Source organism: Dermacentor variabilis, chromosome 3 (genome assembly GCF_050947875.1).
Source record: "Dermacentor variabilis isolate Ectoservices chromosome 3, ASM5094787v1, whole genome shotgun sequence".
Taxonomy (NCBI): Eukaryota; Metazoa; Arthropoda; class Arachnida; order Ixodida; family Ixodidae; genus Dermacentor; species Dermacentor variabilis.
In genome coordinates, this window is record NC_134570.1 from 43,146,363 (window position 1) to 43,170,344 (window position 23,982).

The window sequence follows — 23,982 nt, forward strand, 5'->3', positions numbered from 1 at the left end:
CTACACAGGGTTTCAGCGCACGTAGGCCGGAAAGTTCCCCGAACTCTTCCTATATGTGCTCGTTGCGCAAGGCGATTGTTTCGGAAGCGCTTCCAAAGTCCACTTTTCGTATGCAATCGACAAGTCATCGGGAGGGTAAAGGACGAGATGCGTACAGTAAAGCCACGAGACAGAATATACCAAACTACATACGGGCAACGGTCAACCTCTCCACGTTTTCTTGCATAAACCGGCAGGCAGCCTATATGCGGCACATTCAGCACTTCGGCTGGAACGTGAACTGCAGAACGCTATAGCACGCCCGCACGAGCCCCGCCACAGTGTTCGATTTTTATTTATTTATTTATTTATTGTATAGGGTATACACCATAAGACGATCTGTGGCGTGGCTGCATGCATCTTCGGAAGGCTGTCAAGCGCTGAAGACGGTGGTTCACCGAAGCTAAGCACCATTTTGGCTCGGTCAGATTTTTTGGGAGGGAGGCTATGAAGCTGGGAACGCTGCCGGTTACTCTAATGCCGCGGACCACTTTAGGGTGTTTAAGCGAGAGAGCTAGCGTGATGTCCTTGGCAGGAGGTGTCCCGCGTGAGCTTACAGGAACCAATAAAACCTCCCGCGCAAGGTTGCGCGTTCGAATCACGTCCACGCCAGCGAGCAGTGGAGGCGGCGCGGGAGAGAGTTCTCTCAGACCGGCACGCGACGGCGTCGACGGAGTCCCGGGAAGCGGCAAGGCTGACGTGGCCGCAGGCCGGGTGATAGGAACGTTTTGAATAGAGCGCCTTAAAGTTGTAATGTTACCTTATACATATGATAATCCCATCCCCACCTCTTACCTGCTTTTTGTCTTAAAACAAATATTCCAATCGTGTCTTACTTATCTCGATCTCCGATCCGTACGTTGACAGTGCCATCAGCTTCGAATCGCAACGCTTCTAGAAGGTGGGCCTTCCCTATAATTTTGACTGCAGCTCCCAACGATGCATGCAGCGGCACCCACGCCGCTCCCAACAGCCCTTTCAAACACAAGAAGAAGTGTTGACAGCGACCGCTTACGAGACTGCGTGAAGAGCGCAGTCCTTTTCCCATGCACACCATAATAGGATTAGAAACAAAACAAAAATTAATACCTGCTCATCTTGTCGGCTGCTAATGGGACCAAAGAGGGAAGAATAAGGGAGCGCATGTTATATTCACAAGAGCCGATGCAAATGTATTTCGATGACCAAGAAGCAGGAGAAAGAAAGAAAACGGCCTATTCCACGGAGCCGCAGTACATAACGTCGAAAGATCGGCCCGACGTCCACACGGAGGTTCGCAAAGTTGTCTTCGCAAAGACACACGTCGACTGCGCACGTGCGCGGCTGCGTATGAAACAGGCAGACGTAGCGCGACGTACCTGGGGGGACAGCCGGACGCCTTTCCCCGCTGCTGGACTTGACCGGGACAACGGCGCCCTGCGACCGACGCGATGTTCGACGGTCAGCTTCGAGCCGGCGGACTAAAGCGTCGCCAGGCCCGGCGTCCCGTCTTTAAGACGGGGATGTCCACGTCGCATGCAGAAGGGGGCTGAGGAGGAAAGGCGGGGACAGCGGAGAGAGAGAGAGCGCGGGTTGGGCACCGGAAGGAAACGCAGCGCTCGCGCCGGAAGCCTCGGGCTCGCGCGCAGCCATGGGCCGCGGGCTTCTTCTGCCGGCGGAGGAAGTCGACAGACGACAACGGGTCGCACGCGCAGTTTCGTATACACACACACCCGAACAAGCAAGAACGAGATCGGGCGTGTATACGTGCATGTGCAACGCGCGTGCAATGCTCATATAGGAAACGGCCGCGACTTGTCGCCTTCCTGACGGGCACAGGGAAGAGGAGGAGCACACGACTGCGAGTCGCTGTTAGCTGCCACAGTCCTGATGACGTAATCGACGCCGATGAAAGCTTATAGATACGGCTGGGTGCACCCACTTCGTGATCCTTTAGTTTTTCTTACTTGTTTTCTTTCTTCCCGCTCTAAACGCGGCGTTGATGATGACCACAATTGCACAACGAGCAGAAAAACAAACGATAAAACACTGGACACCATTTAAAGAGACGCTAAATAGAAAAGAGTAATAATTACGGCACAACTCGTCTCACGACAACTGTCGATGGTAATGCGGAAAGCAGTCGAACAGTGCGGCGACGGATAATATTCCAGAAGCCACACTTACTTAACGCGCGTAGTGATAATTATGAGACTTTCGTTGCTTCGTATATATGCCACAGACTCCGACGTCGTCCCGCGTTTTGCTCTCGCACTCGCTTGCCAAGGTGGGCCACGAGCATGGAGGCATGACGACGACTGTATGACTCCTACGCAGCGACGATGGAACGACGAAGAAAAAGAACGATATCGATCGAACGACAAAGGCGTATAACGATGACAGCACGACGATAACTTACGATGATAGCATAACGACGACATGACGACGACAATATGAAAACAATGAGATGACGATTGTACGACGACGGTATGGCGCCAACCGAATGAAGACGCGAGAATGACGACGGTGGCCCGGTTAATACGGCATGACCACGACGCGGTATGACAACAAATGCGTGATATACAATAGCGTCGGTGTTACGATGACGTAATGGAGACGACGGCACGGCAACGGCGGCATAATCAAGATTGAATGACATTTACCATGGAATGACGAACAACTCGATGTAATCGACGACCGAGACTCGAACCACTATAGTGTATTGCTCATGTGAACGCAAAGACAGGTTGACGGAGGCCGTGGGGTTAATGGTAGTGCTGCTACTGCTGCTGCTGCTGCTCCTGCGCCATCGTTACCCCTGCGGCCTCCATCAACCTGTCATATTACCTTCACACCAGCAACACGTTTTTGAATGGTGCGAGCCTCGGCTATCACTTCTCAAAGATGAGGAACAACGAGAAGGAAGCACGAGTATAGTCGTCACTCGTTATCTGCAGAGATCCAATGAAACTTGCCCATTGAAGTCGATTCGTTTCATCTTGCTTTGTTTCAACCGCCCAAATATTCAACCTACGAGCACTAAATTCCGCGAAGATTACGGGCCAGCTAGCGGTCTCGATCAGCACCTACGCACTGCGCTCCATTTATTGTTCAAACACATCACGTGCACGTTATCATGAGGCACGCTGAAACCCCTCGTTCTTTCTTTCGGTGAGAGCCAGGCGACTCCATATATCGACGGGTAATGCGCGCAGTCTACGGCATGCCACCGTGGTTCATCACACGAAACGTCCGCCATCGGAAGTCTCCATGGCCGCGCGCGTGGAAGCCGCTGATAAGCGAAGGCGCGGGAAAAGAAACACAGAAACGGGAGAAGGCAGCGCCCGCTGCCGACGACGGCTTCCGGAACTAGAGGGGTGCGAACGCCGGAAGCCAGCGACGGGAGATCCGACTGCTGGCTAGCGCCGATACGGCGAAGCCGCAGCCAAAGGCGGCGACAACGGTCGCCGGAGCCCTGCAGAAGGACGACGTCGGACGTTCTTTGAGGAGACGCGGTGAGGGTGGTACAAGGGAGAGAAACAAGACAGTTACGGAATTTGAAGACGCAGACGCATGCAGAAGGACGACCTCAGACGTTCCTTGAGAGGAAACTACGAGGGTGGTGTAAGTGAGAGAAAGAACGAGAAACAAGAGTGCCACGGGGGATTTGAAGACGCAAATGCGTACTTCATGCGGGCATGCGGCCGCTCTCGCATACGCTGCGTACTCCGTGCACATATGCTGCTAACTAGTGTGTCTACTGCTAACAAAAGGCGTGCGCGGGTCAGGCCGATACACCGAATGGCGTCGCCTTATCGGGAAACGACGCGTCCGGTCCCCGGCTGTTCCTGGTGCGCGGCTCGAGTGATTCATCATCGCCGAAAGGCACACCGCCCACAACGGGGCGCCGACTGGCGATGAGCATCCGTCGCTTTATACGCTTCTAAAAACTTCACGGAGAAAGGCCTTCGAAAACATTTGCGCGAATCTCGACCATCAGTGGATGCCATGTGAGAGAGAATTCACTTATAGAGAAAGGCAGAGAGATCGGCCTGAGCCACGGACCGGGCCTGGAATAATGTTATCTATATATAGAGTGCACACCGGAGAAAGACGAAAGGGAAACCAGACAGTGATGGAAAGTAACACTGGCGGCGGTTTTTTCTCGTTATTTTTTTTAATGCACAAATTTAGTATGTGTAAAACGTGGCTGGGTAGGGAGAGAAGTGCTTATAAGGCCCCGATACTAAATTATCTGAGAATCGTCCTAGACGCTGAATGCTCACCAGAAGTTTACAACCGAGCGCCCCCACTCGCCGCTCTCTGAAGCCACCTCGAAGAGGAGATTTGCTTAGTCGTGCTTTCTGACGTCACTTTATGAGGTTGATGCCCTCAAGGGTGTGACAATGGCTAGCTACCCAGAACACCGTATACGCGGAACTGCGACAGAACCCCTACCGTCTGTGCATCAGCTTTATCTCGTCTTTCAGGCACCCGATGAAAATGGGCTGCCGGCAACTCCTTTCGTAGGAGTAAAGGAGTAACTGTTTGTCTTATTCTCGAGAGTACTCCATTCCGAGAGTCCTAGAGCTTTCAATTGGAGTAAATTTAGCATGATTGGACACAAGCATAAACGAACGTCTGTCACCAGAGAGCATAAGGGATCGCTCGAATAGAGATAAATGTGTGCTGACACATACTTTCGAATTTGCGCACTTCTGGTACGTCAAAGAATTAAACTCGGCAATTTGAAGGCTGGGAAAGACTTATATTTTAGATATCGTAATGTAATACTAAAGCTGGTCTCTGAATGCGAGACCTCCCGTACTCGACATTATCCTGGTGTTAACAGCGTAAAATGTAGACGGGACACGAGGACTCGTATCCCGTCTACGTTTTACGCTGTTAACACGAGGATAGAAAACCAACAAGCCCAAGCTGCTATTCTACCGACATTATCGTGGCGTCATGACACGGCGAAAATGGCTGACGACGTGTAGCAGTATACGGCTAAGTATGATGACGTTGCTCAACAAAAAAAAAATGTAGAAAAAATACGCAAGAGTGATACGAGCGTCTGTTGAGGCTGCACTCGCATGTACAGCCGCACGATCGCTGAAACTGAGCGAACCCACGTAACTTGACTTCATGACGCGTCCAATCTCCAAGGTACCGAAACAGAAACTAGTTCGTGTAAAGAAGTACTATAATAGCAAATTATTAAATTCGTAAGCATTCCTAGCTATGCCTGTCAAACGAGGAGACCCGTCCGTCTGTCACGTAAGACGATCGCTTTCAAGATAAGGCCGAGATAAGGCGCGGCAACCAGCGAATAATACACCTTCGGGCTGCCTCTCGCTTCAACGCGTGCTAAGCGGCGGCAAGAACACAGCGCACACGAAGCTATCAGCACTCGGCGCATTGTGTCCCCATCGCAGATCGCTTTCAAGCAACACCACCTAGATATAGCAAAAGGACCGTTCACTACGCCATGCCACTGGCCCAGAATTTTCATTGCCAAGGATGGCGCCACGAAAGCGGTTACGTCAAGATCACTGTTGCCTACTCGGGAGCAGCCCCATTAGATTCTATGGCAGTCGGGCCACTATAGCATGACGTCAAGGATCGGAGTGAAAAGGCCTTGTGCTATCTAGGTGTTGTTGTTTCAAGGCGGGACCCGCGCGTCTCGCTTCAAGGACAATTAAGAACACAGGCCCGCGCGGCCGCGCCATACGCAGCCGCCGCCGAAGTACGGTTGATAATGGTTCGACGCAGATTGATAAGGCGCTAAATAGCCATGACGGCTTACAGTGATCAGCGCACCTGGCGCCGCCACCTGCAGTAGTTTGCTTGCGTCATCAATTGACCTTGTGCCGCCGTCCGCAGCAGTTCGTGTCGCGGCAACGCTGTCGTTTATACCGGTCGGATCAAGTTTGATAACACTGACAATTACACTGGGCTACGTGGAGGTGAGCAAGTGACACAATGCTTACGCATGTTTAGACAACTCCCAGTGGAGTTTCTGCGTGAACTTTTTAGAACGTCCTCGCGCTTTCAGTATTTTTTCTGGGATATAGAAAACTCGGACCTTTACCAATTTACCGCATGGACATTTACATGCTGGAAAAGTCATGACCACACTGGGGGCTTTAAAAAATGGGACGAACATCTATTCTCGCATGAAGGAGCAGGCAGCACACCACTGCAGGTTTTCCGGGTTTTACTGCACTTCTTGCGGTCGCAGGCAGCGCACCTGGGGGTGTTAAGAACGGCCCAGCTGAGGTGCAAGTTTTGCCAGCCGGTTGCGACAGCGGCGTCAACTTTCCTGGAACGCCACCGCAAACCTCTAGCCACGGCGCCACTAAGTCGACTGTGTGTGAAGAACAATACGCGCGTCCTCGACTCCGTCGCTGTAGCCAAAATGAGTGAAACGAAGCAGGCTTTGTGCCTGAACCCGCCACCGCCAACCTGGTCTGCTGTGAACGAGGGAGTCCCCGAGGGGAACGTAGTTAGAGGCTCCTTCCCACGCGCCGTTCAAGAGGCAAAACAATGGGCACCAGGCGGCGCGCTGCGGGGGTCAGCTCGGGGAATAAAAGGCGCCTTTCCTGAAGTAAGCCCCGAGTTCTACGAAGTCCGTCTGACGTCGGCTCCGGACCGTGAACTCGCGCAAAGAAGTGTGTGTGCGTGTGTGTGTAAGCCGTCCCGCAGAGAGGCGGCTTGTTTACGATGACTGGATGGCCGTTTCCCTCACCTTGGGATCGAGGGAGGACCGAGTGTTTATAAACCGATGTTGTGCGGCTGCTCAGTGCACTTTCTCAAGCAGTCATGTTAGACTGATGCACTTTCTCTCGCAGTCGTGCTAGACTGATGACCTGCAACATCCTTATGTAGATACTGTAAATAAACCCATATTCCTCGTTCTCGATGAGAAGCAATTCTTCCCTTCATCAACGTTCTCAGCATGGACAAGTTGGATGACGGCATGGGCCAGCTACCTTCTAATTCATGCGCGACTCCAATCTTGACAACTGATTACGAGCGATGAGATTGAGCCCCCAATCCTAACAGGGGTCACTGCACTTGTTGCAATCTCGCTCACTATTTTGCTGCCACCGGCTATTTAGTTTTACCTCGTTCCCTCTCGCCACTAGTATCGAACGTTATCGCCTCATTCCCCATTTTCATTTCTCCTTCTCTCTTTCGATACATGTGGCCAAGCCGTCCCCCGCAGCCTCGTCAACTATAACCGCTGCCCGAGCAATGTCGTTCGGAACTCAATCTGTCGGTGTGCGCGCCACTCAAGAAACCGTTACAGAGATTCTGTTTTTGTTAACATTGACTTAATGCTCCTTTAAATTGACTTTAAATTTGACATTTAATGGAATATCATGCTCGATTTTAGCAAGGATATCGCCCCACGCACCCATCCCAGCTTATCACTCACGTTGGTGCGTATACTCAACGTTTCGTCATTGCCACCAAGCTATCTATAACTCTCTAAACTCTTTCTGTCTTCCTTTCTTTCTTCGCAAGTGTATACGCGAGGGCTCCGTATACGCGTATCTCCGAACGAAATAATATTTCCGGTGATATGGCAGTCTCTGCGCGCATCGACCGCGGTCGACTGTTCATTCCTTGTTTTTCTTTCTTTAATTTCCTTTAAACCGGCGGAAGCGGACGTCACGAAAGATATTCGTCACGTGGGCAAGACTCCGGTCGGGTTCCCTTTCTTGTCGCGTAATTTTCGAGTGCGTTCGCATCGAGGCATAGCGCTGAACAATGTACGTGAGTAAACTCGTCGCCGTAAGCGGTCGTTTCGACACACACAAGCCACATACGCGGCCAACTGTATAGGCGAAACGAAAGAACCCATCAACGCGAAGCCTACGTAACCCCCTGGTTCGCCCTCACATCCAGTTTACTACATACAGCTTAGTAACACGTCGCCTCGTGGAAACGCGGACTCGATAGACCGGGACTCCCGCTGTTCACCCACCGCCGATCAATGCCGATGTCTCCATAATCCAGTGACTCAGCCCTTCACCCTGCTTCGATTATAAAAGCCGCGTACGGAGATAATTTCGCGTGCTATGGCAACGTGCTATAACGTAGTGTCTGTATCGGTTCGCGTAATCCCGTCTGAAGCTTCTTGAGTGTCACATGTGTCCAACTGCTAACACTAGTGATAAATAACAACAAAAAAAGAAAACCTGGAATAATGCCCGAACGCTGAAATCTCGGTGGCAACAAGCCATCATTTGCCGAGTGCATGCGTGGTGGAGCCGCAGAAACCACAGAACCTCACTAAGGCATGCATAGCAGATAACGCCTTAGTAGCGCATATTAGTTGTCGACATGCACGTAAAGCGCCGACTGGACAGCAAGAGCAGGTATAGATGTCAGCGACACCGCGTACAAGAGAAAACAAATGAGATCCTTTCAGTCACAATTTAAAAAAAAAAGAACCTCTCATTACTGTCGTTTTTGCGCATAGGGCCAGTCGAGCTTGAGGTCTACTGTTGACACTGAGGGTTACTGTTCGCGAAATGAATTACACTAACCCCGCTCACGCTGGCGCAACGATTTGGTGAAAGGATTCGCTCACCGAACACGCTGCTGGTTTCATGCGTGTATACGAAGAAACTCCCTCCCTCCCCCCCCCGCACACACTTTTATTTCATTTTCATATTTTTTTACTCAATCTGGGTTCAAGTTACACGACACGTTCTCTACTCAACGGGCAAGTACAGCGAAAATCCGCATTACGTTAGCGATACAACAGCGCGCTCTAACAAAGACACCTCCTCCTCGAAAGTGCGCGCACATGCATGCATGCCACTCGCGCACAATGTGTATACTATAAGCCCCTTGTATGAAACTGCGCGAAACAGCGTGGGAAGATTGGGAAACATTAACAAAAACTCCGTTCCCCGGCCGCATCTCTCTCACGTGCGTAACTTTGCAAGCGCTTGTATAGTATACAGTGCAGTAATACGTGGCTGCCGATTCCGCTCGCCCGACACGGTGGCTTCTCCGGCGTGACTTCTCGCTTCGTGTATACGTGATCGCGGTTTCGCGTTGGCCGTCGTCAGCAACGGACGAATGCGGCGGGACTCTCACCGCGGCCGTGGTCGTCGTGGCTTAGCAGCGGGTTCCTTACCAACGGGCCCTCCTCTTGCGGGGAGTAACTTGACACGTGTACGCCGCTCGCGAGAAAGCGTGGTTAATAAGAACGCAGCCGCGTCGCTTTCTCACTACACGTTACGCCATTTCGTAGCGAGGAATTTCATCCTCGCCTTTTCGTTTTGTTTTTGTTTTGCTTTACAGCGAAGCTGTCAAGGGGGAGTTCCGCAACGGCGTTCAGGAGGCGAATGCCGGTACGCGACGGCGTGGTCGATGCCAAACCAATGGCCAAACGTAAATGTAACGCAACGTGCGCCGGCGCCCCGAATATGCTTCGAAACGAATAGTGCGTATAGAATTAAACTTACCTCGCGCGTATCTCGCTGGACTAGACAAGCTCGCTGCGCTGTTCACTTTAGCCACTGTGATTCGTAATTTTCGTTTCTTACGATCGCGCTGTACCTGCCGCACCACGGTCGTCCGTTCACACTGAGATATGATTGTACGGCTCAGTTGGTACGGCTGCGGCGGTGAAAGCCATGGTGCTGCAATGCGTCGTGTAAAATATTCTACACCCTTAGTGAAGAACAGTGTGAACTGGCTCTATAACTCACACTATTACATTCTTTTCTAGTGTGTAGAGTCATGAGTTATGGAGCAATTTACACCCTTCTTCATTTTGAAGGGTGTACATTATTTACACCCTTAAATGTTTGGGTGTAAGGATGTGAGTCTTACACTCTTAAAAAATGTACACCCTTTGGGGATTCTGTGATCCCACAACAACAATCGTCATCTGTCGTGTCCGCATTTCCTTTCCTTAACGCGGCGAGCCCGGTACTTCCCAAGTCACAAACGGCATGCCCGTTATTAGCGTGACAGAGCATTCTCGACAGCAAAGTAGCAAGCGCCGAGTTTTCGAAAAAGTAAGCGCAAGCAAGGCAGATGACGATTATCGTTGTGGGACAAATATACACCCCAAAGGATGCGACCGTTTAGAGTAGACCAATTTACACCCTTATCCACTTTTAAGGCAGTTAAATAATTCAACCTTCAAAAGTGAACAAAGGTGTACATAAATTGGTGTATAACTCATACCCTTACACCCAAAAAAGGGTGTAAGGATTAGTTTCGGAGCCGCTACTACACTCTAAAAAAAAGTATACACCTTTTGGGGCTTATCTTGCCTCCAAACAATAATCTACCTTGCTTGGGTTTCCTCTCCTGAAAACTCGGCACTCGCTACTTTCCTGTCGACAATGCTGTTTCAGGCTGATAATGCGCAAGCCGTTCGTGACGAGGAAGTACCGGGATCGCAGGGTTAAAGAAAGGAAATACGGGCAAGTCAGATGATGATTACTGTTTGGGCACAAAATACAATCCATAGGGTGCGAACTTTTTTTAAAGGGACACTAAGGGAAAATAAAAAGCCGACGTGGACTGTTTAAATGCGATTATAGAAACCTCGCAACGCTTGTTTCAGGTCAAGAAAGGACTTAGTTTACGAGAAAATTGCATCTGAAAGGGTCCGAATACCTTTCGCGAAATTCAAATCTCCCGCCACACAACAGGGGGGAGTGGTGACGTTGCATACGCCATCACCGCCCTTTGCTGCCGTCGGTGAGTAAAACGGCGCCCGACAGACGGCGGCACCGAGCCAAGACAGAGCGGTGGATTCGCCGCTGCAGTTGCTTCTTGTTCAAGTGGCTTACGACCGTTCGGGCATCCCGTGGCATAATATGGAAGTTGAATTCTCTGCTACTTGCAGTCTGTGCGAGTTTCGCGAGCCAGCCAGCAAAACCAGCGTGGAAATACGCGATCAGGAAAGTAGTGAAACGCGAAAGCGTGGGCGGCGCGGAGTCGAGCGAAAACGAAACATTTCGACCGCCCGCATCGTTGTCAAGGGTAATTTCAATTAGTTCATTTTTTCTAAAAATGAAATAGAACTGGATAAGTAGCATTATATTTCGATTTCTAATACAATACAATGATGTATTCTGCAACGAGTGGTCGGGCACTAGAGACAGAATTTAACTGAGGAGTGCTTTCGTCATCGAGCAAGTGCTTGAATGTCCCAAGGGAATCTCTAATGTGCTGCATTTACCTCAGTTTCTCGATTACTAAGGCACCTGTTCGCGATATTATTGACACCTTAGAGATTACCAAGTACTAATCTATCACTTTAGCTTGATTAACGTTTCCCTTTAGTGTCCCTTTAAAAGTGTATAGCCACGGCAGCGCGCGAACGCTGCAACAGCGCTCGGCGCAAGTAAAAAGTTCGTTTATCGTTCGGGCTATTCACTTACATTGACAATCATCGTCGACGGTTTGTGCACAATTTTGTTCGGTTCTCCTCAAATCGCCATATATATATATATATATATATATATATATATATATATATATATATATATATATATATATATATATATATATATATATATATATATATATACGTGTGCGTGTGCGCGCAGCAACAACGACAGTTCACGTTAGCGCGTTATAGTGCTGCAGTATGTATATGTTTATCTGTCAACGGAAGCAAACAAGCTTTTCTCGTTTGCTTTTTTCTTTTGGAGAGAGTGGCTGTCTTTGGCTCTTTCAACCGTTTTCGTGGTCGGTGGTCGAACTTTCACACCGTCGACGAAAAGGACACGCGCGCCCCTTTTGACGCGGCGGGCTTTCTACCTCTACCACCTCTACACTTCGTTTCACAAGCTGTTTGCAGCGGTGTGGAAGGTAGGGGCCGCTTAGCCAATCAGGATGAAGCACATCAGAAAATTGTGTTCATGCGCGCCTGTCGCGCCGTGATGACAGGTGGCTCCATCCATTTTAAAAGGTGTGTACTAATATTTAGCGTGTTTATTTTTGTACCAGGTGGCGCTGGTGTCTTTATATTATTTTTTTTTCTTTTTGTACGGGCGACGCCCTTTCCAATGGGACTGGCTCCACTTCTTTTTCTACACACAAGCAGCCAAAATTAATCCGGAGCCCTCCACTACGGCGTCTGCCATAGCTCATTGGAGACGTTCTCGTTCTCACTTTCGCTGCCCCCGCTGCGACAGTACCGAATGATCTCGACTTGTGTGCACACAAGAAATGAATCAAGTTATCCCGTTAGAGCGGCTCACAATTTATCGTCCTCGTCCCAAGTGAGATCGGCACCGCTGGTTGTTTCGTCTTCCCGGTGCATTCCGAGACCGTGTCCTGCATCGGAAGCCGAGCTCCTTCAGCATCCTTTGCATCGTTATTGTGGACACGGTCGGTAGCGTGTCGTCCTCTTTGAAACGCCGCACCACCTTGGCGAGAGTCGGAATCTCCCCTCTCTGGCAGCAGTTGTCCATCACCCTTCGCAACATGCTCAGGTCAAAATCTCCCAGCTTCCTTGTCCGCTCACCGCCATTTTCCACCACAACGCTTCTTCGGTAACAACACTCTGCCCGCCTTCTCCGTTGTTCACTCGTAGAGCGTTCGCTCACTCACCTGGGTGAGGAGAAAGAGGAGAAACATTTATTGTGCTCTAAATTGATGTAATTTTCGCGGGCTTTAGACGGCTTCTTCCAATGGCGTCTTCCGTCTTCTTCAGATAGGGTCGGTTCCCCTAGTCCAGGGCTCCGCTGAGGTCTGCTGTCCAGTGAGCTCGCCGGACCTATCCACGCTGGATGGATGTCCAGATTGTCGCTGGAGAGAATCTCCTCCCACTGTTCCGCACTCAGGTTTTCTACTCCGGATACCTGATCGTTCTTCTGACAGGCCCATGTTACGTGGAAGAGGGTTGGCTTATCTCCGCACCACGGGCATGTGTCACCGTACTGTGTGGTGTAAGCTTTGCTAAGGGTGTTTAGATTGGGGAAGGCCCCTGTCTGTGAGTTTCGCAGTCCTCTTGATAAGCGAATTCAAGCTCGAACTGCCTCCGCACTCGACGCGAAGCCCTTCAAGAACGTTTAAAGCTAATCTGCTTCGCCAGCTTGGGGAAACAGCGCACATTCGCCGGACGGCACACACGGGACACAACCGAATCGGGCGACGCCATGTTGCTGGAAGACGGCGCGTCATCACCTTGTCACATCACACCTCCGAGGAGCTGTGTCCGTGCAGGTCATTGCAATCAGTAGTTTCGCGACTGAGTGAAAGCGCTCTCTATACTTTAAACCTGTCACTCCAAACTGTCTTAAATTATTGCGTTTAATGTTTTGAATCTAGTCCTAAACTGCTCAAGTATTTGTCGGACTTTCTTCTGTGCTCCTGCAGCCCTGATTGGCTAAGAGGCCCCTACCTTCCACAGCGCTACAAACAGCTTGTGGAACGAAGTATACAGATGAGCTCGCTGACGGCTCCGTTCTTCACAGATTTACGGAATGAAACACCGAACGCTAAGTATCCTCACTGCAACTAATATACGCCGTCAAGCGCACCGTCCCTTTAATGAAGAAATAAAAAGCTTTATTGAAGAGCTCTGCTACACGCTTACAGTGACAATAATCGTCAATGGTTCCTGCAAGGTTCTTTTTTTTTTTTTTTAAGAAACACATCGGAGACACACAACGGGTGCCTCGCACCGCCGACTAATCTCGATGCCGGCGGTGCTCGATCCCTCGCGTTGTGTCCTTGTGCGCTTCGCGCCACAGGTACATGCGACACGCGCGCCTCCGGCGACAGCGTGGTGCGGCGAGGGGACAAACAAGAAAACCCCGGCCATTTCGTCACAACCCGCGTCCGGGAAAAGCAAGGCCCTCGGGCGGCCACGCAGTCCGCGGAGATCGCGAACGTCGCAACACTCCGCCTCACCTGACAGCCACATCACGCGACAGTTCCGTGCAGCAAGCCCAGCGCCATGCCCGGCACGCAATGTAGTCGAAGCGCGTAGTTGCACAGACGCGCCACGCGTGACACCGCGAGTGCGCAACCATATATAGTTCCTGCCATGAACTGGCCACTGTGAACTGACCAATGGACGGATTTGAAAAGTACGGACCGCTGTATAGTGGCTCGTCCCCCATTAAAAGGGGTCAAAAGAACTGACAAAGCAAAGCTCATCGCGCAAGCTGTATTTCAGCATACCGTTACCACCTGCCGCCGAGCGCGCATGCGCAGTTGAGGTAACGGTAGCTCAATCGAACTAAATTTTCCTTGAAGACCGCCTTTTCAACTGAAACAGCCACTTGAAGGCTCCCCGAAGGTTCCCACGTCATATCTGGTGAACAAATTTGATAAAAAAGAAAGGATCACTCCGAGCGGTTCTGCCCCCGATAAGGACGCACACAACTCTACAAGCGCACACTGATTTCGGGACGCGTGGTTTCGCCTCCTGAGCGCACCAGGAACGCAGCCGGCACCTTCGGCAACGGTGCACGCAACTGCTGAAACAGAGTGCTGAAAAGGCGCGGTTCATGTCGTTAAGCCACAGCGAATGCCTGCGCACGCGCACCAGTGCACGCACATAAAGGCGTGTCCTATCCCGCTGCCTGCCGCTGCAGGCGTTCCTTGCTTGGCGTCGACGTAGAGGCGCGTTCTGTAGTCAGGCTGGCGAGTTCGTAGCCACACGAATTAAAGCGCCAAGGCGTTCTGTGGAAGTGTCGCGCCAACGCCGCAGGGAAGGAACGTCGCATCGGACTGCTGGCACAGTTTGGATCACAAAACACGAACGCTATGACACGAGCGCTAGCCCGACGGAATTTCCTGTACAGTTGTGAATAGGCGCTGCACAAATGAATGACTCGACGCGCCGGTCGGCTGGGAATGATTTTCACGAACATACCGGCAGTTTTTTAAAACAAGAATGCGAAAAATGTTATCAGAGAGCTTTGAGGTGAAATGCAGTTTCTGAACCTGGAATTTAACAAGATTCCTTCGGGAATAACATAATATCACTGGATAAGAGTTCCTTTTCTTTCTTTTTTCAATGCGATGCAGTAATCTGTGTGCAATATGTTGAGGAACCTTGTTGTCAAGTGTAAGAATTTATTATTTCATGCACTGTATTACTTCCCAGAACTTAAAAAAAAAGGACTTCCTGCTTTCCGGCCCAATTCATAAAGTTTACTGAAATTTGTATGGATTCCCTTTCTATTCTATGCTGAAATGTTGGCCAATAATTATGAGTAAAAGAGAAAATTCCATGCATGGTCTTCCAATGTGACACTCTAGCAAAGAAAAATGCTTATCCCTTGTTCTGGACTGGGTTTGTCCTCAGTAATTTGCTTGCCTGCTAGCAGCAATTAGTAAGATGGTCATCAATACTGAAGTATTTATGTATTGTTCTAAATGCAAAGCTCTAACAAAGCCATGTAAAATTTGATGCATGTATCATGCTTCCAGACTTCATAAAGTCAGACTGTTTGTATGGTATGGTATGAAGAACTTTATTTAGGTCTTGAGGGACCAGTGTGAGACTGATGCAGGCCGCTCCCATGTCGGTACAGAGAGGCCGAGACCCTCTGCCGTCACACGGGCCCTCTGGACAGCCCTAAGTTGGTCCACCAGCACTTCGCTGTGCAACATCTGCTGCTACCACTGTTCACCTCGAGAACCATCACCAGCCAACGCCAAGCAGCGCCAAAGCATGTGTTCTAAATCGAGCAAACCCCCACACTTACTACAATAGACTGAAACCCTCCCAGTCCGGATTAATTTTATTCATGATGACCGGGGTACGGTACGTTCGTGTCTGCAGAAACGTTAATGTAACCGCCTGTGGCCTATTTAATTTAGAATGTGGCAGGGGGAATGCCCTGTGCCCTAAGTAATAGTGCTTGGTGATTTCGTTGTAGGTTAACAGTCAGTTCCTGTACTCAGGAGCAGGAGATCCAGCCCCTTCAGGGAGTAGTAATTTTCTTTCTTTTTTCTTTATATCTATAGTTAGTATTAAAATGTATAATAATGAACCCAGTACATACTTTTTCATGTTAGTAGATAACTTTTTTCAAAAAGCCTGCATACTGTTTTCCCTCTTCAGTGCACTGATGTGCTGGTTTCTAGTATATGCAAGGCAATGATGCTTGCAATTCTATTGGCAAACAGCTTTGATAACTTCCTTTACAGGAGGAAGAATTTCTACTATGGCTTCAGCAGTACAATGGCTTACAGTTTATGTATTTATAGTCTCATTACAAGCTAACTTTTTAATAATGCAAGATGTCCGTGTATCAAGTGCATAAAGTGCAGGCCATGAAATACAGAACAATGAAGAATATCACTTGCAACTACGTTCACTCAGAGGGAGCCCCCCAGTTCACTTCTTCAAGGAAGGTCTGCTTTGAATAAACATAGCTGCAAGTGACTGCCATGTAGTTCTTTCTTCATATTGCTTTGTATCTTTAATGCCGCAATAAAGTATGGGCCAACGAGCCCAGCAATAAGTAGCAGTCTAAAAACTATTAGGCTAGAACTTATGCAAACTTCATCCCAACTTTTTTTTTTTTTGTCTTCAATGCTGAACAATGCAGTGAATTAGCACAATTTACACTGACATCAAATGTTATGGCTGATGAAGATTAAGTGACTGGTTTTGCATCGGTGTTGCATCCCAGACCTCACTAACATACATCTTGCATCAAAACACCTGGGACACTTAGACCCCTTGACTATGTTGCACCTTAAGAGAGAAGAATTAGCATGCTGTGAGCTGGACACCTCCGGTTCAAAAGATCTGTTTCAGCAATTGCAAGCTGACATTCAGCAGTGCTGGGAATCAACAAGTATAGCAGAAGTCAACATGCCCTCCCCAACCAGCACATCAACGCTGTTCCTCAACCATACCACAGTCCAACCATGCCACAGTGCAGCAGTGAGTGTGTTTGACGAACTCAATTCGCTACGCTGAAGTGAGTTTGCAACATCACTAAAGCCAAACACAAGCTTCCAACATTTAATTTTTAATGAATTCTGCCATTTTTGACCCCGTGAATCTTGGATGTGTTTTGTGCGTGTGTTGGCTCAAAACAAATAGACGTGTTGATAGGGTTGCACGGGTTAGGGGTTATAGAATTTCTATTTTTATTGCAAAGGTCCTTGTAAATAAGCATTGTTTTCGTAATAAAACAATAAGCGTTTCTGAAACTAAAGATGGCGAGAGTGATATCCACCCCTGTGGCTTCACAGATTGTCACTGTCATCAATCCCAAATGACACTTTGTTTTGCCGTCCAGCACCACACTGCTGAAGTGACACTCAAGCGAGGCGAAGTGGATTCGCTCAAAGTGCCACTAAATTTGCTCGTCTGACTGGGGTATTAATTCCATGTCCCTCCTCAACAAGCAATTATTTAAGGCTTTATATGTGTCAAATTCAACACCTTGTCTTAACGAAAATGCAGACAGTGCACATGTGCCAGCTAAAGACACACGTGCCTCCAGTTTCTCCAGTGACCCGTCAGTACACAAGTTGAATGCAAAGGACCCCAACGACCTAAATGTGAACAATCGCGCGTCCCCAAACTAGGCACAGCCTCTGCGACCGCAATGCACTTGATGGCTTCTCAGCAGCCTTGACAACACTGCGCAGCAAGTCAAGTGTTTATCACATTTTAACTGACCACAAGACTTAGTCAAGTGGACAGGGGAGGGAATGTGAGAATGCAGTACAGCACTTCACTAGCGCCATCTCAACTCCTCTTTGACAGCCTTACATAGTTAGGTCCAAACGATGCCCGAGGCATCCTTACACCACCCTCCGTACAACCTCATGCTTAGGCTGTGTTCTATTTTGATGTATCAAACTGTGTGACGTTTCTGAACTGCATGGTGTTGCCTTGCCACGACGCCCCTTGCCTTGGAATCCAGCTCTCAGGGTAGTTATGGTTTCAGGTGGTTGTAAAGCACGAATAAATCTCATTTGTTTACTGTTTACCTTCCCTGAACATACTTCTTTTTTTTCATGTTGCGGTACATACATTATATCTGCTTCTACTTCAACAGTAGCCCCAATGTTCTTAAGCTAACTTTGGGGAAAAGCAAACAATGCACCTCTGATAGGGAAACATTGTGAGGTAAAGGTGTCGGGTGACATCAGACAAGATCTATATTTCGCTGTCTGTTTACATTTGGCATCATTCGTCTGAGGCTGAATACTCAAAGCCTTTTGTTCACAAATGCCACTTGTAATTGGACAGCCTTGGCTAAAAACATGTCTGACATCGTGATTGGCTGGTAGCTGCTTTTACAAAGTGTTCTAGCATAAAATCTTTTTTGTAAGTTTAGGCTCTGAAGCTCAAGCGAGGGCACGGGTTGAAATTCTTTTTGACATCTTGAGCGAGAGCTTAAATTTCGCGTAAGCATGCAGTAAGTTTACACGCCTATGAAAAGAAGTGAGTGACAGCTTTGTGGGAAAAAAAAAAAAGCTCTCACTGTCACAAACACGGTGTACCGGTTTCATGGGCATTATGGAAACCAGTGCAAAAATATATATATATGCTCACCAAATGCCCTATAAACTCGCTTAACTAACCAGCTTTCCAGTGCGTTCGGGCCCACGTGCGTGCTGGTCACTTCGAGCACGTGCCCTGACCGTCATCACTTTTCAACACTAACACATTCAGGTCACATTCGAACATATTAGCTTTAATTTGTGTTTCTGTTTTGCGGTTACTGTACCAAAGGCAACCATGAGCAGAACACCTTTGAGTGGCAATCTTTGAGTTCGTAGCGTCGCAGGTAAGACATTGTAAACTGACAGTACTATTAGCAGAGCGACGATAATTTACCATTATCGGGGTCGACGTAGAGAGCGTGGCAATCCCTGAGTATCCTTTCGTTGACGGTCAGCGTTGCCGATTCGGCAGAGTTCGCGGCATTCCGCTGTTTAGCTCTGGAAGACATGCTGCAGTACAGGGAAAGGAAATTAAAACCACATCCAGTCGCGTCACGAAGAGGTTTTCCGCATCTGTGAAACGGCACGGAGCGCGGCAAAGATACATCAAACGAGGCGGCTATTTTTAAACAAGGTCTCCGCGGCGTTCAGCCGAATGTAGAGCAGCACGGACTCTTAAAACGGCGCTTAAAGCGCCCTTAACTTACGTATTTGTACCGCACGCCACCGCTACACGCTACACTACAAACGGGTCAGGCCAGGAAGGAAGTATTTATGCATTCGCACCAACAGCAACATGTTACGCCAGCTGACATAGCACCTTCCTGTTAATTCGATTGTAGACATGCGCTCGATCTTACAAGCACCGTGAGACGGTGAACTACATCGATTACGTCTGCATGCGGGCGCCTACCAGCAGACAATAATTATGATGCAATCATTAGCGGGTAAACGAAATTAAATCCATTCACGGCGCACGTAAGCACTATGTAACACGAAACTCTAGTCGAAAGGCCGCATGAGGGGGGAAAACATTGGGAGAATACTGGAGTAACTGGAATAGTGAGGCAATCTGAAGTTTGCAGCATGAGAACTTACTTTGTGCTTTTCCTTTAAAACAAAGTATTAGTTGCCCAGCGCAACGGCATTAGCTGCATCAGTTGTTGTTAGTAAGCAAACGCACCTATCGCACTTGCCGGCGACACGCATTGGCAGGTGCTGCCACCTGTTCGTTATTTCTGTAATCATTTCTCGCGCGCGTTTTCATTGTTGCCGAACGGAAAGCTAGCACCCTGCTAGCACCTGTCTCGATGTACGCACGTATACCAATACACTGTAAAACAAAATTACACCCTTTGGGTCGTATCTTGCCACACAACGATAAACGTCATCTGTCTTGCCCGCGTTTCCTTTCTTTAATGCTGCGAGCCCGGTACTTCCCAGTAACGAACGGCATGCGCGTTATCAGCATGACATATATAGCATCGTCGACAGGAAAGTAGTGGGCGCGGCGTTTTCAAAAAAGGAAACGCAAGCAAGGCAGATGACGATTATCGTTGTGTGGCAGATATACACCCGAAATGATGTACCTTTGTTTAAGAGTGTAGTCACCCACAGTCATCCCTAGTCATTCTTTTTCGTTTGTGATTGTAGTTTTTGTGTGTCCTATTTGAAGAAAATTGCCCATTAATGTTGTTTAAAATAAAAACTTATTTAGAAAAGTTTATATTTTGTGAAGTCTATCAAAGTTTTATTTCGAAAAAAAAACTAGAAAAAGACATGTTACTTTAAAAGTTATAATCTATCTTACTATGATCGTCATTTACTTTGCATTCAGTTCCGCTGCGCTCCCGGTATTTTCGGGTCAAGAAAATACACTCTAAAAAAATTTGCACCCTCAATACTCCTAAAACGGTTGAACCCTTTGGGGCGTATATTTGTCCCACAACGATAATCGTCATCTGCCTTGCTTGCGTTTCCTTTCTTGAAAACTCGGCGCTCGCTACTTTCCTGTGGAGAACGCTGTGTCACACTGATAACGCGCAAGCCGTTCGTGACTGGTAAGTACCGGGCTCGCAGCGTTAAAGAAAGGAAACGCGGCCAAGACAGATGACGATTATCGTTGTGGGACAAGATAAGCTCCAAAGGGTGTAACTATTTTTAGATGACGATCGTTGCGGAACAGGGATACACTCTAAAGGACGTAAACAATCTTTACGCTCTTCACTCTTAAATAGTTTACACCAATTTGGGGCTTATCTTGTCCCACAACGGTAACCGTCATCTGCCTTGCTTGTGTTTCCTATCTTGAAAACACTGTGCTCGCTACTTTCCTGTCGAGAATGCTGTGTGGCACTCATAACGCGCAAGCCATTCGTGGCTTGGAAGTTCTAAGGAAATGCGGGCAAGACAGATGACCATTATTGTTGCGGGACACAATACGACCCAAAAGGGTGTCAACTACGGGTTGAAATACTAAAACGAAACAAGAATCATTATTTTTCGCAAAGGTTTGTTAGATGGCACCTATCAAGGGAAGGATTTCGGCATTTATTCACGCAGGTAAACCGGAGGCAGATATTTACTGAAAATCGAAGTGGAGGAGGAAAGTACAAGACAAGGATGTTGTCGTTGCAGTGCCGTGAGTTCAACTTGTTTGAGACAGTTTATTTATTGATTTCGAGCTTTCAAATATAATAGTACATGCACAGCCCTAAAATTGTGCAGAACGTCAAAGAAACAGAAGAAAGAAGTTGAGAAACATTTCAGTGCAGAGAATTTCAGGAAAAAGTACGGCAGACTTCAGTGATTCCTTCGGTTATGAACTTGTTTACTGCGACTGCAGCATTCTATCATACTGAAGACCACCATATATCTTGTTATTGCTAGCCTGCTTTTTCCTCGAATAATTGCGCTCACCTACTGCGGAGCAATGGACGTGAAGCCAGCTGTTGTAGGGTTGTTGGTTGTAGGGGGAGAAGCGGAGGATGCGGTTGAACTTTATTGTATCGAAGGAAATTGATTATTTTATTGCGGCCGTGTCCGCATTACGGCCAGTGAACGTATCCACCCTTCAGGGTTACATGTCGAAACTAGGGAAGTCGGCATCCGGGTGCACTCCCCAGGCGGTACACCCAAAACACTACCGGGCACCAGGTTCGGGAACGCCTGTATGGTATGGTATGGTATTCCTTATGCGATGGCGCACACCCACTGTGGGGGATTGGCCAAGATTTGGATGAAATTAGGCTATCTTTATTAAAAAACTGAAAATGGTAAAGCTAACTGGAGGAAATGAACAAAAATAAAATGTTTAAGAATTCAAGACAATCTCTTTGTAGCAATTATAAAATCCTCCACGGTTGAGCAAATATCCCTGTGGCACTGTCCAAGAGAGGAGGCTCCTAGAGAAAGGATATTTATAATTGAAAAGCTCAAACCAAGCTGTGTAAATCTTGATTCTAGATTTTTTCTTAAAGAAGTGAAACGGCGGCAGAATATGAAAAAATGATCTATTGTTTCATCTTCTCCACAGACTGGGCACAGAGGGGAGGGCACCAGACCTGCCCTGTGACGATAGAAGTTTAATTTTGGTATTCGACAACGTAATTGGGTAAAGATGACTTCAGTTTTTCTGGTGTGAAAGGAATTTTTAGGCCAAGGGAATAGGAGGTGTCGATATTCTGAAAAATTTGCTACAGCTGGGTTCAAGAAGTCTTGAGTAATTGTATATCTCCTGAATCTAGTAGTCGTCAGGTAAGCTATTGTAGGAAGTAATGGTAATACAGGGCCACTGAGGGCCGCTCTCGCGAGACTGTCAGCCATTTCATTCATGACTACCGATCTTCTTCTTCTTCTTCTTTTTTTTTTTAATCGGTGGGTGCCGGCGGTGGGTTGCGAACTGTCTACCTACCGCAGCCGTGGCGGACGCCCTGTACTCTAGGCCACGACTGCGGCATTGAAGGAAATTGAAAAGAAAAAGAAGATACAAATACTTAAATGGTAAATATAAATTGTGTGTTGTTAGATAAATAAAAAGAAAGGGTCATCCAAGTGTCGACGCTAAGGAAGACAAGGTCGACGCGCATGGCGGTTCAAATGATTCGATGATTAAATGTTGATTATATCTATCTATTTTGACTCATTTTCATGTTCATTATTCCGTCATTTCGTATCTTATTCGTATCGTATTTCACGCGCAGTTACGTCGACCTTGTCTTTTTTAGCGTGGACACTTAGTTGACCCTTTGTTATTTACAGCGAAGCTGTCCATGGCTAGGATCTCAAAAAAATGTGTCCGATATGTTGACAAAAACAAGTCATCATGTGGGCCGATCCTGGTGATAGTGCAGAAAGGGTCCCAGCTCAATGACACATATTGCTGTGGGCTCGATGCGTGCCGAAACGTCAGTGTATATGTATAAAGAAGGTAGGTAGTAAACTTTATTCAATATGTATAAAGTAGAAGAAAATTTTTGAAGAGTAATAAACACAGAGAAAAAATAAAATAAGGAGAAGAAAGAAAAATAAGTACAGGCGAAACAAACAACGAAGTTATGGTGTTAAGAAACGATGAACACTGTTGCCCAAACGCCAGTATTTAACGATGCGGGTCGAAACGTCAGTAAAGTGGAAAAAAAGTTAAATAAAGAAACGAAAAAGAAGAAAAATTCAAGAATTACAAAGGAAAATACAAAATACAAAGAATGTAAAAAAGACGAAGCAAACAACGAAGTTATGTGTTTGTGCTTTTATTCAACCACACAGCAAACCACCATATTGACCCTCTTTACGGTGATCCTGTTACGGTGTTACAGTCACGTGGTGATGTGAGTGAGTGAGTGAGTGAGTGAGTGAGTGAGTGAGTGAGTGAGTGAGTGAGTGAGTGAGTGAGTGAGTGAGTGAGTGAGTGAGTGAGTGAGTGAGTGAGTGAGTGAGTGAACATTTATTGGGTCCAGCAAACCGTGATAAAAAGCGCACCCGGCTAATCCCACGACGGGACTGACAGATCTAGTCTGCCGGCTCGATCACGGGCGCGCTGGACGGCCAGGATTTGGTCCTCAAAGGCGGGACTTCGCAGGAGCGCGTCCCACTCTTCCCTGGTGAACTTCGGGCCCAGCGACCCGCACTCCCAGAGCATATGAGGCTAAGTAGCAACCTCACCGCAGGCCACGCAAGAACAATTCGGATGAATCTCGGGATATATGCTGTTAAGGGACGCCGGATCTGGGTAGGAGTTAGTTTGCAAGAGTCTGAGCGTGACCGTCTGCGGCCTGCTTAGCTTGGAGTGAGGCGGCGGGAAAACCCTTCTTTCTAAGCAAAAGAATTTAATAAGCTCATTGTGCATGATAGGAGCGTCTCTCTGTCCGGGGAGAGAGTCGCCCGATCCGAGGGCAGCGCGGTCGGTAAAGCCACGCGCAGCCTCGTTGGCAGACTCGTTGAGGTTCAGAGGAACCCCCTCAATCGCCCCGACGTGGGCAGGGAACCAAAGGATGGAGTGTATGGAGGTGTCGCCGTGTCTTGCGCCTTTCAGAA

At 48.2% G+C, this 23,982-nt stretch overlaps 1 protein-coding gene across 1 annotated transcript in view; it reads right to left on the reverse strand.

Moving 5' to 3' along the window:
- Window positions 1-19,677, reverse strand: part of LOC142575462 (uncharacterized) — a 53,109-nt gene extending 33,432 nt beyond the window's left edge. Inside the window, exons 1-2 of the mRNA XM_075684844.1 lie at window positions 19,546-19,677; window positions 18,842-18,957 (exon numbers count right to left, since the gene is read on the reverse strand). Of these exons, the coding sequence (XP_075540959.1) occupies window positions 18,842-18,956 (115 nt within the window). The 5' untranslated portion in view covers window position 18,957; window positions 19,546-19,677. The remainder of the gene's footprint in view (window positions 1-18,841; window positions 18,958-19,545) is intronic.
- Window positions 19,678-23,982: the final 4,305 nt, after the last annotated feature.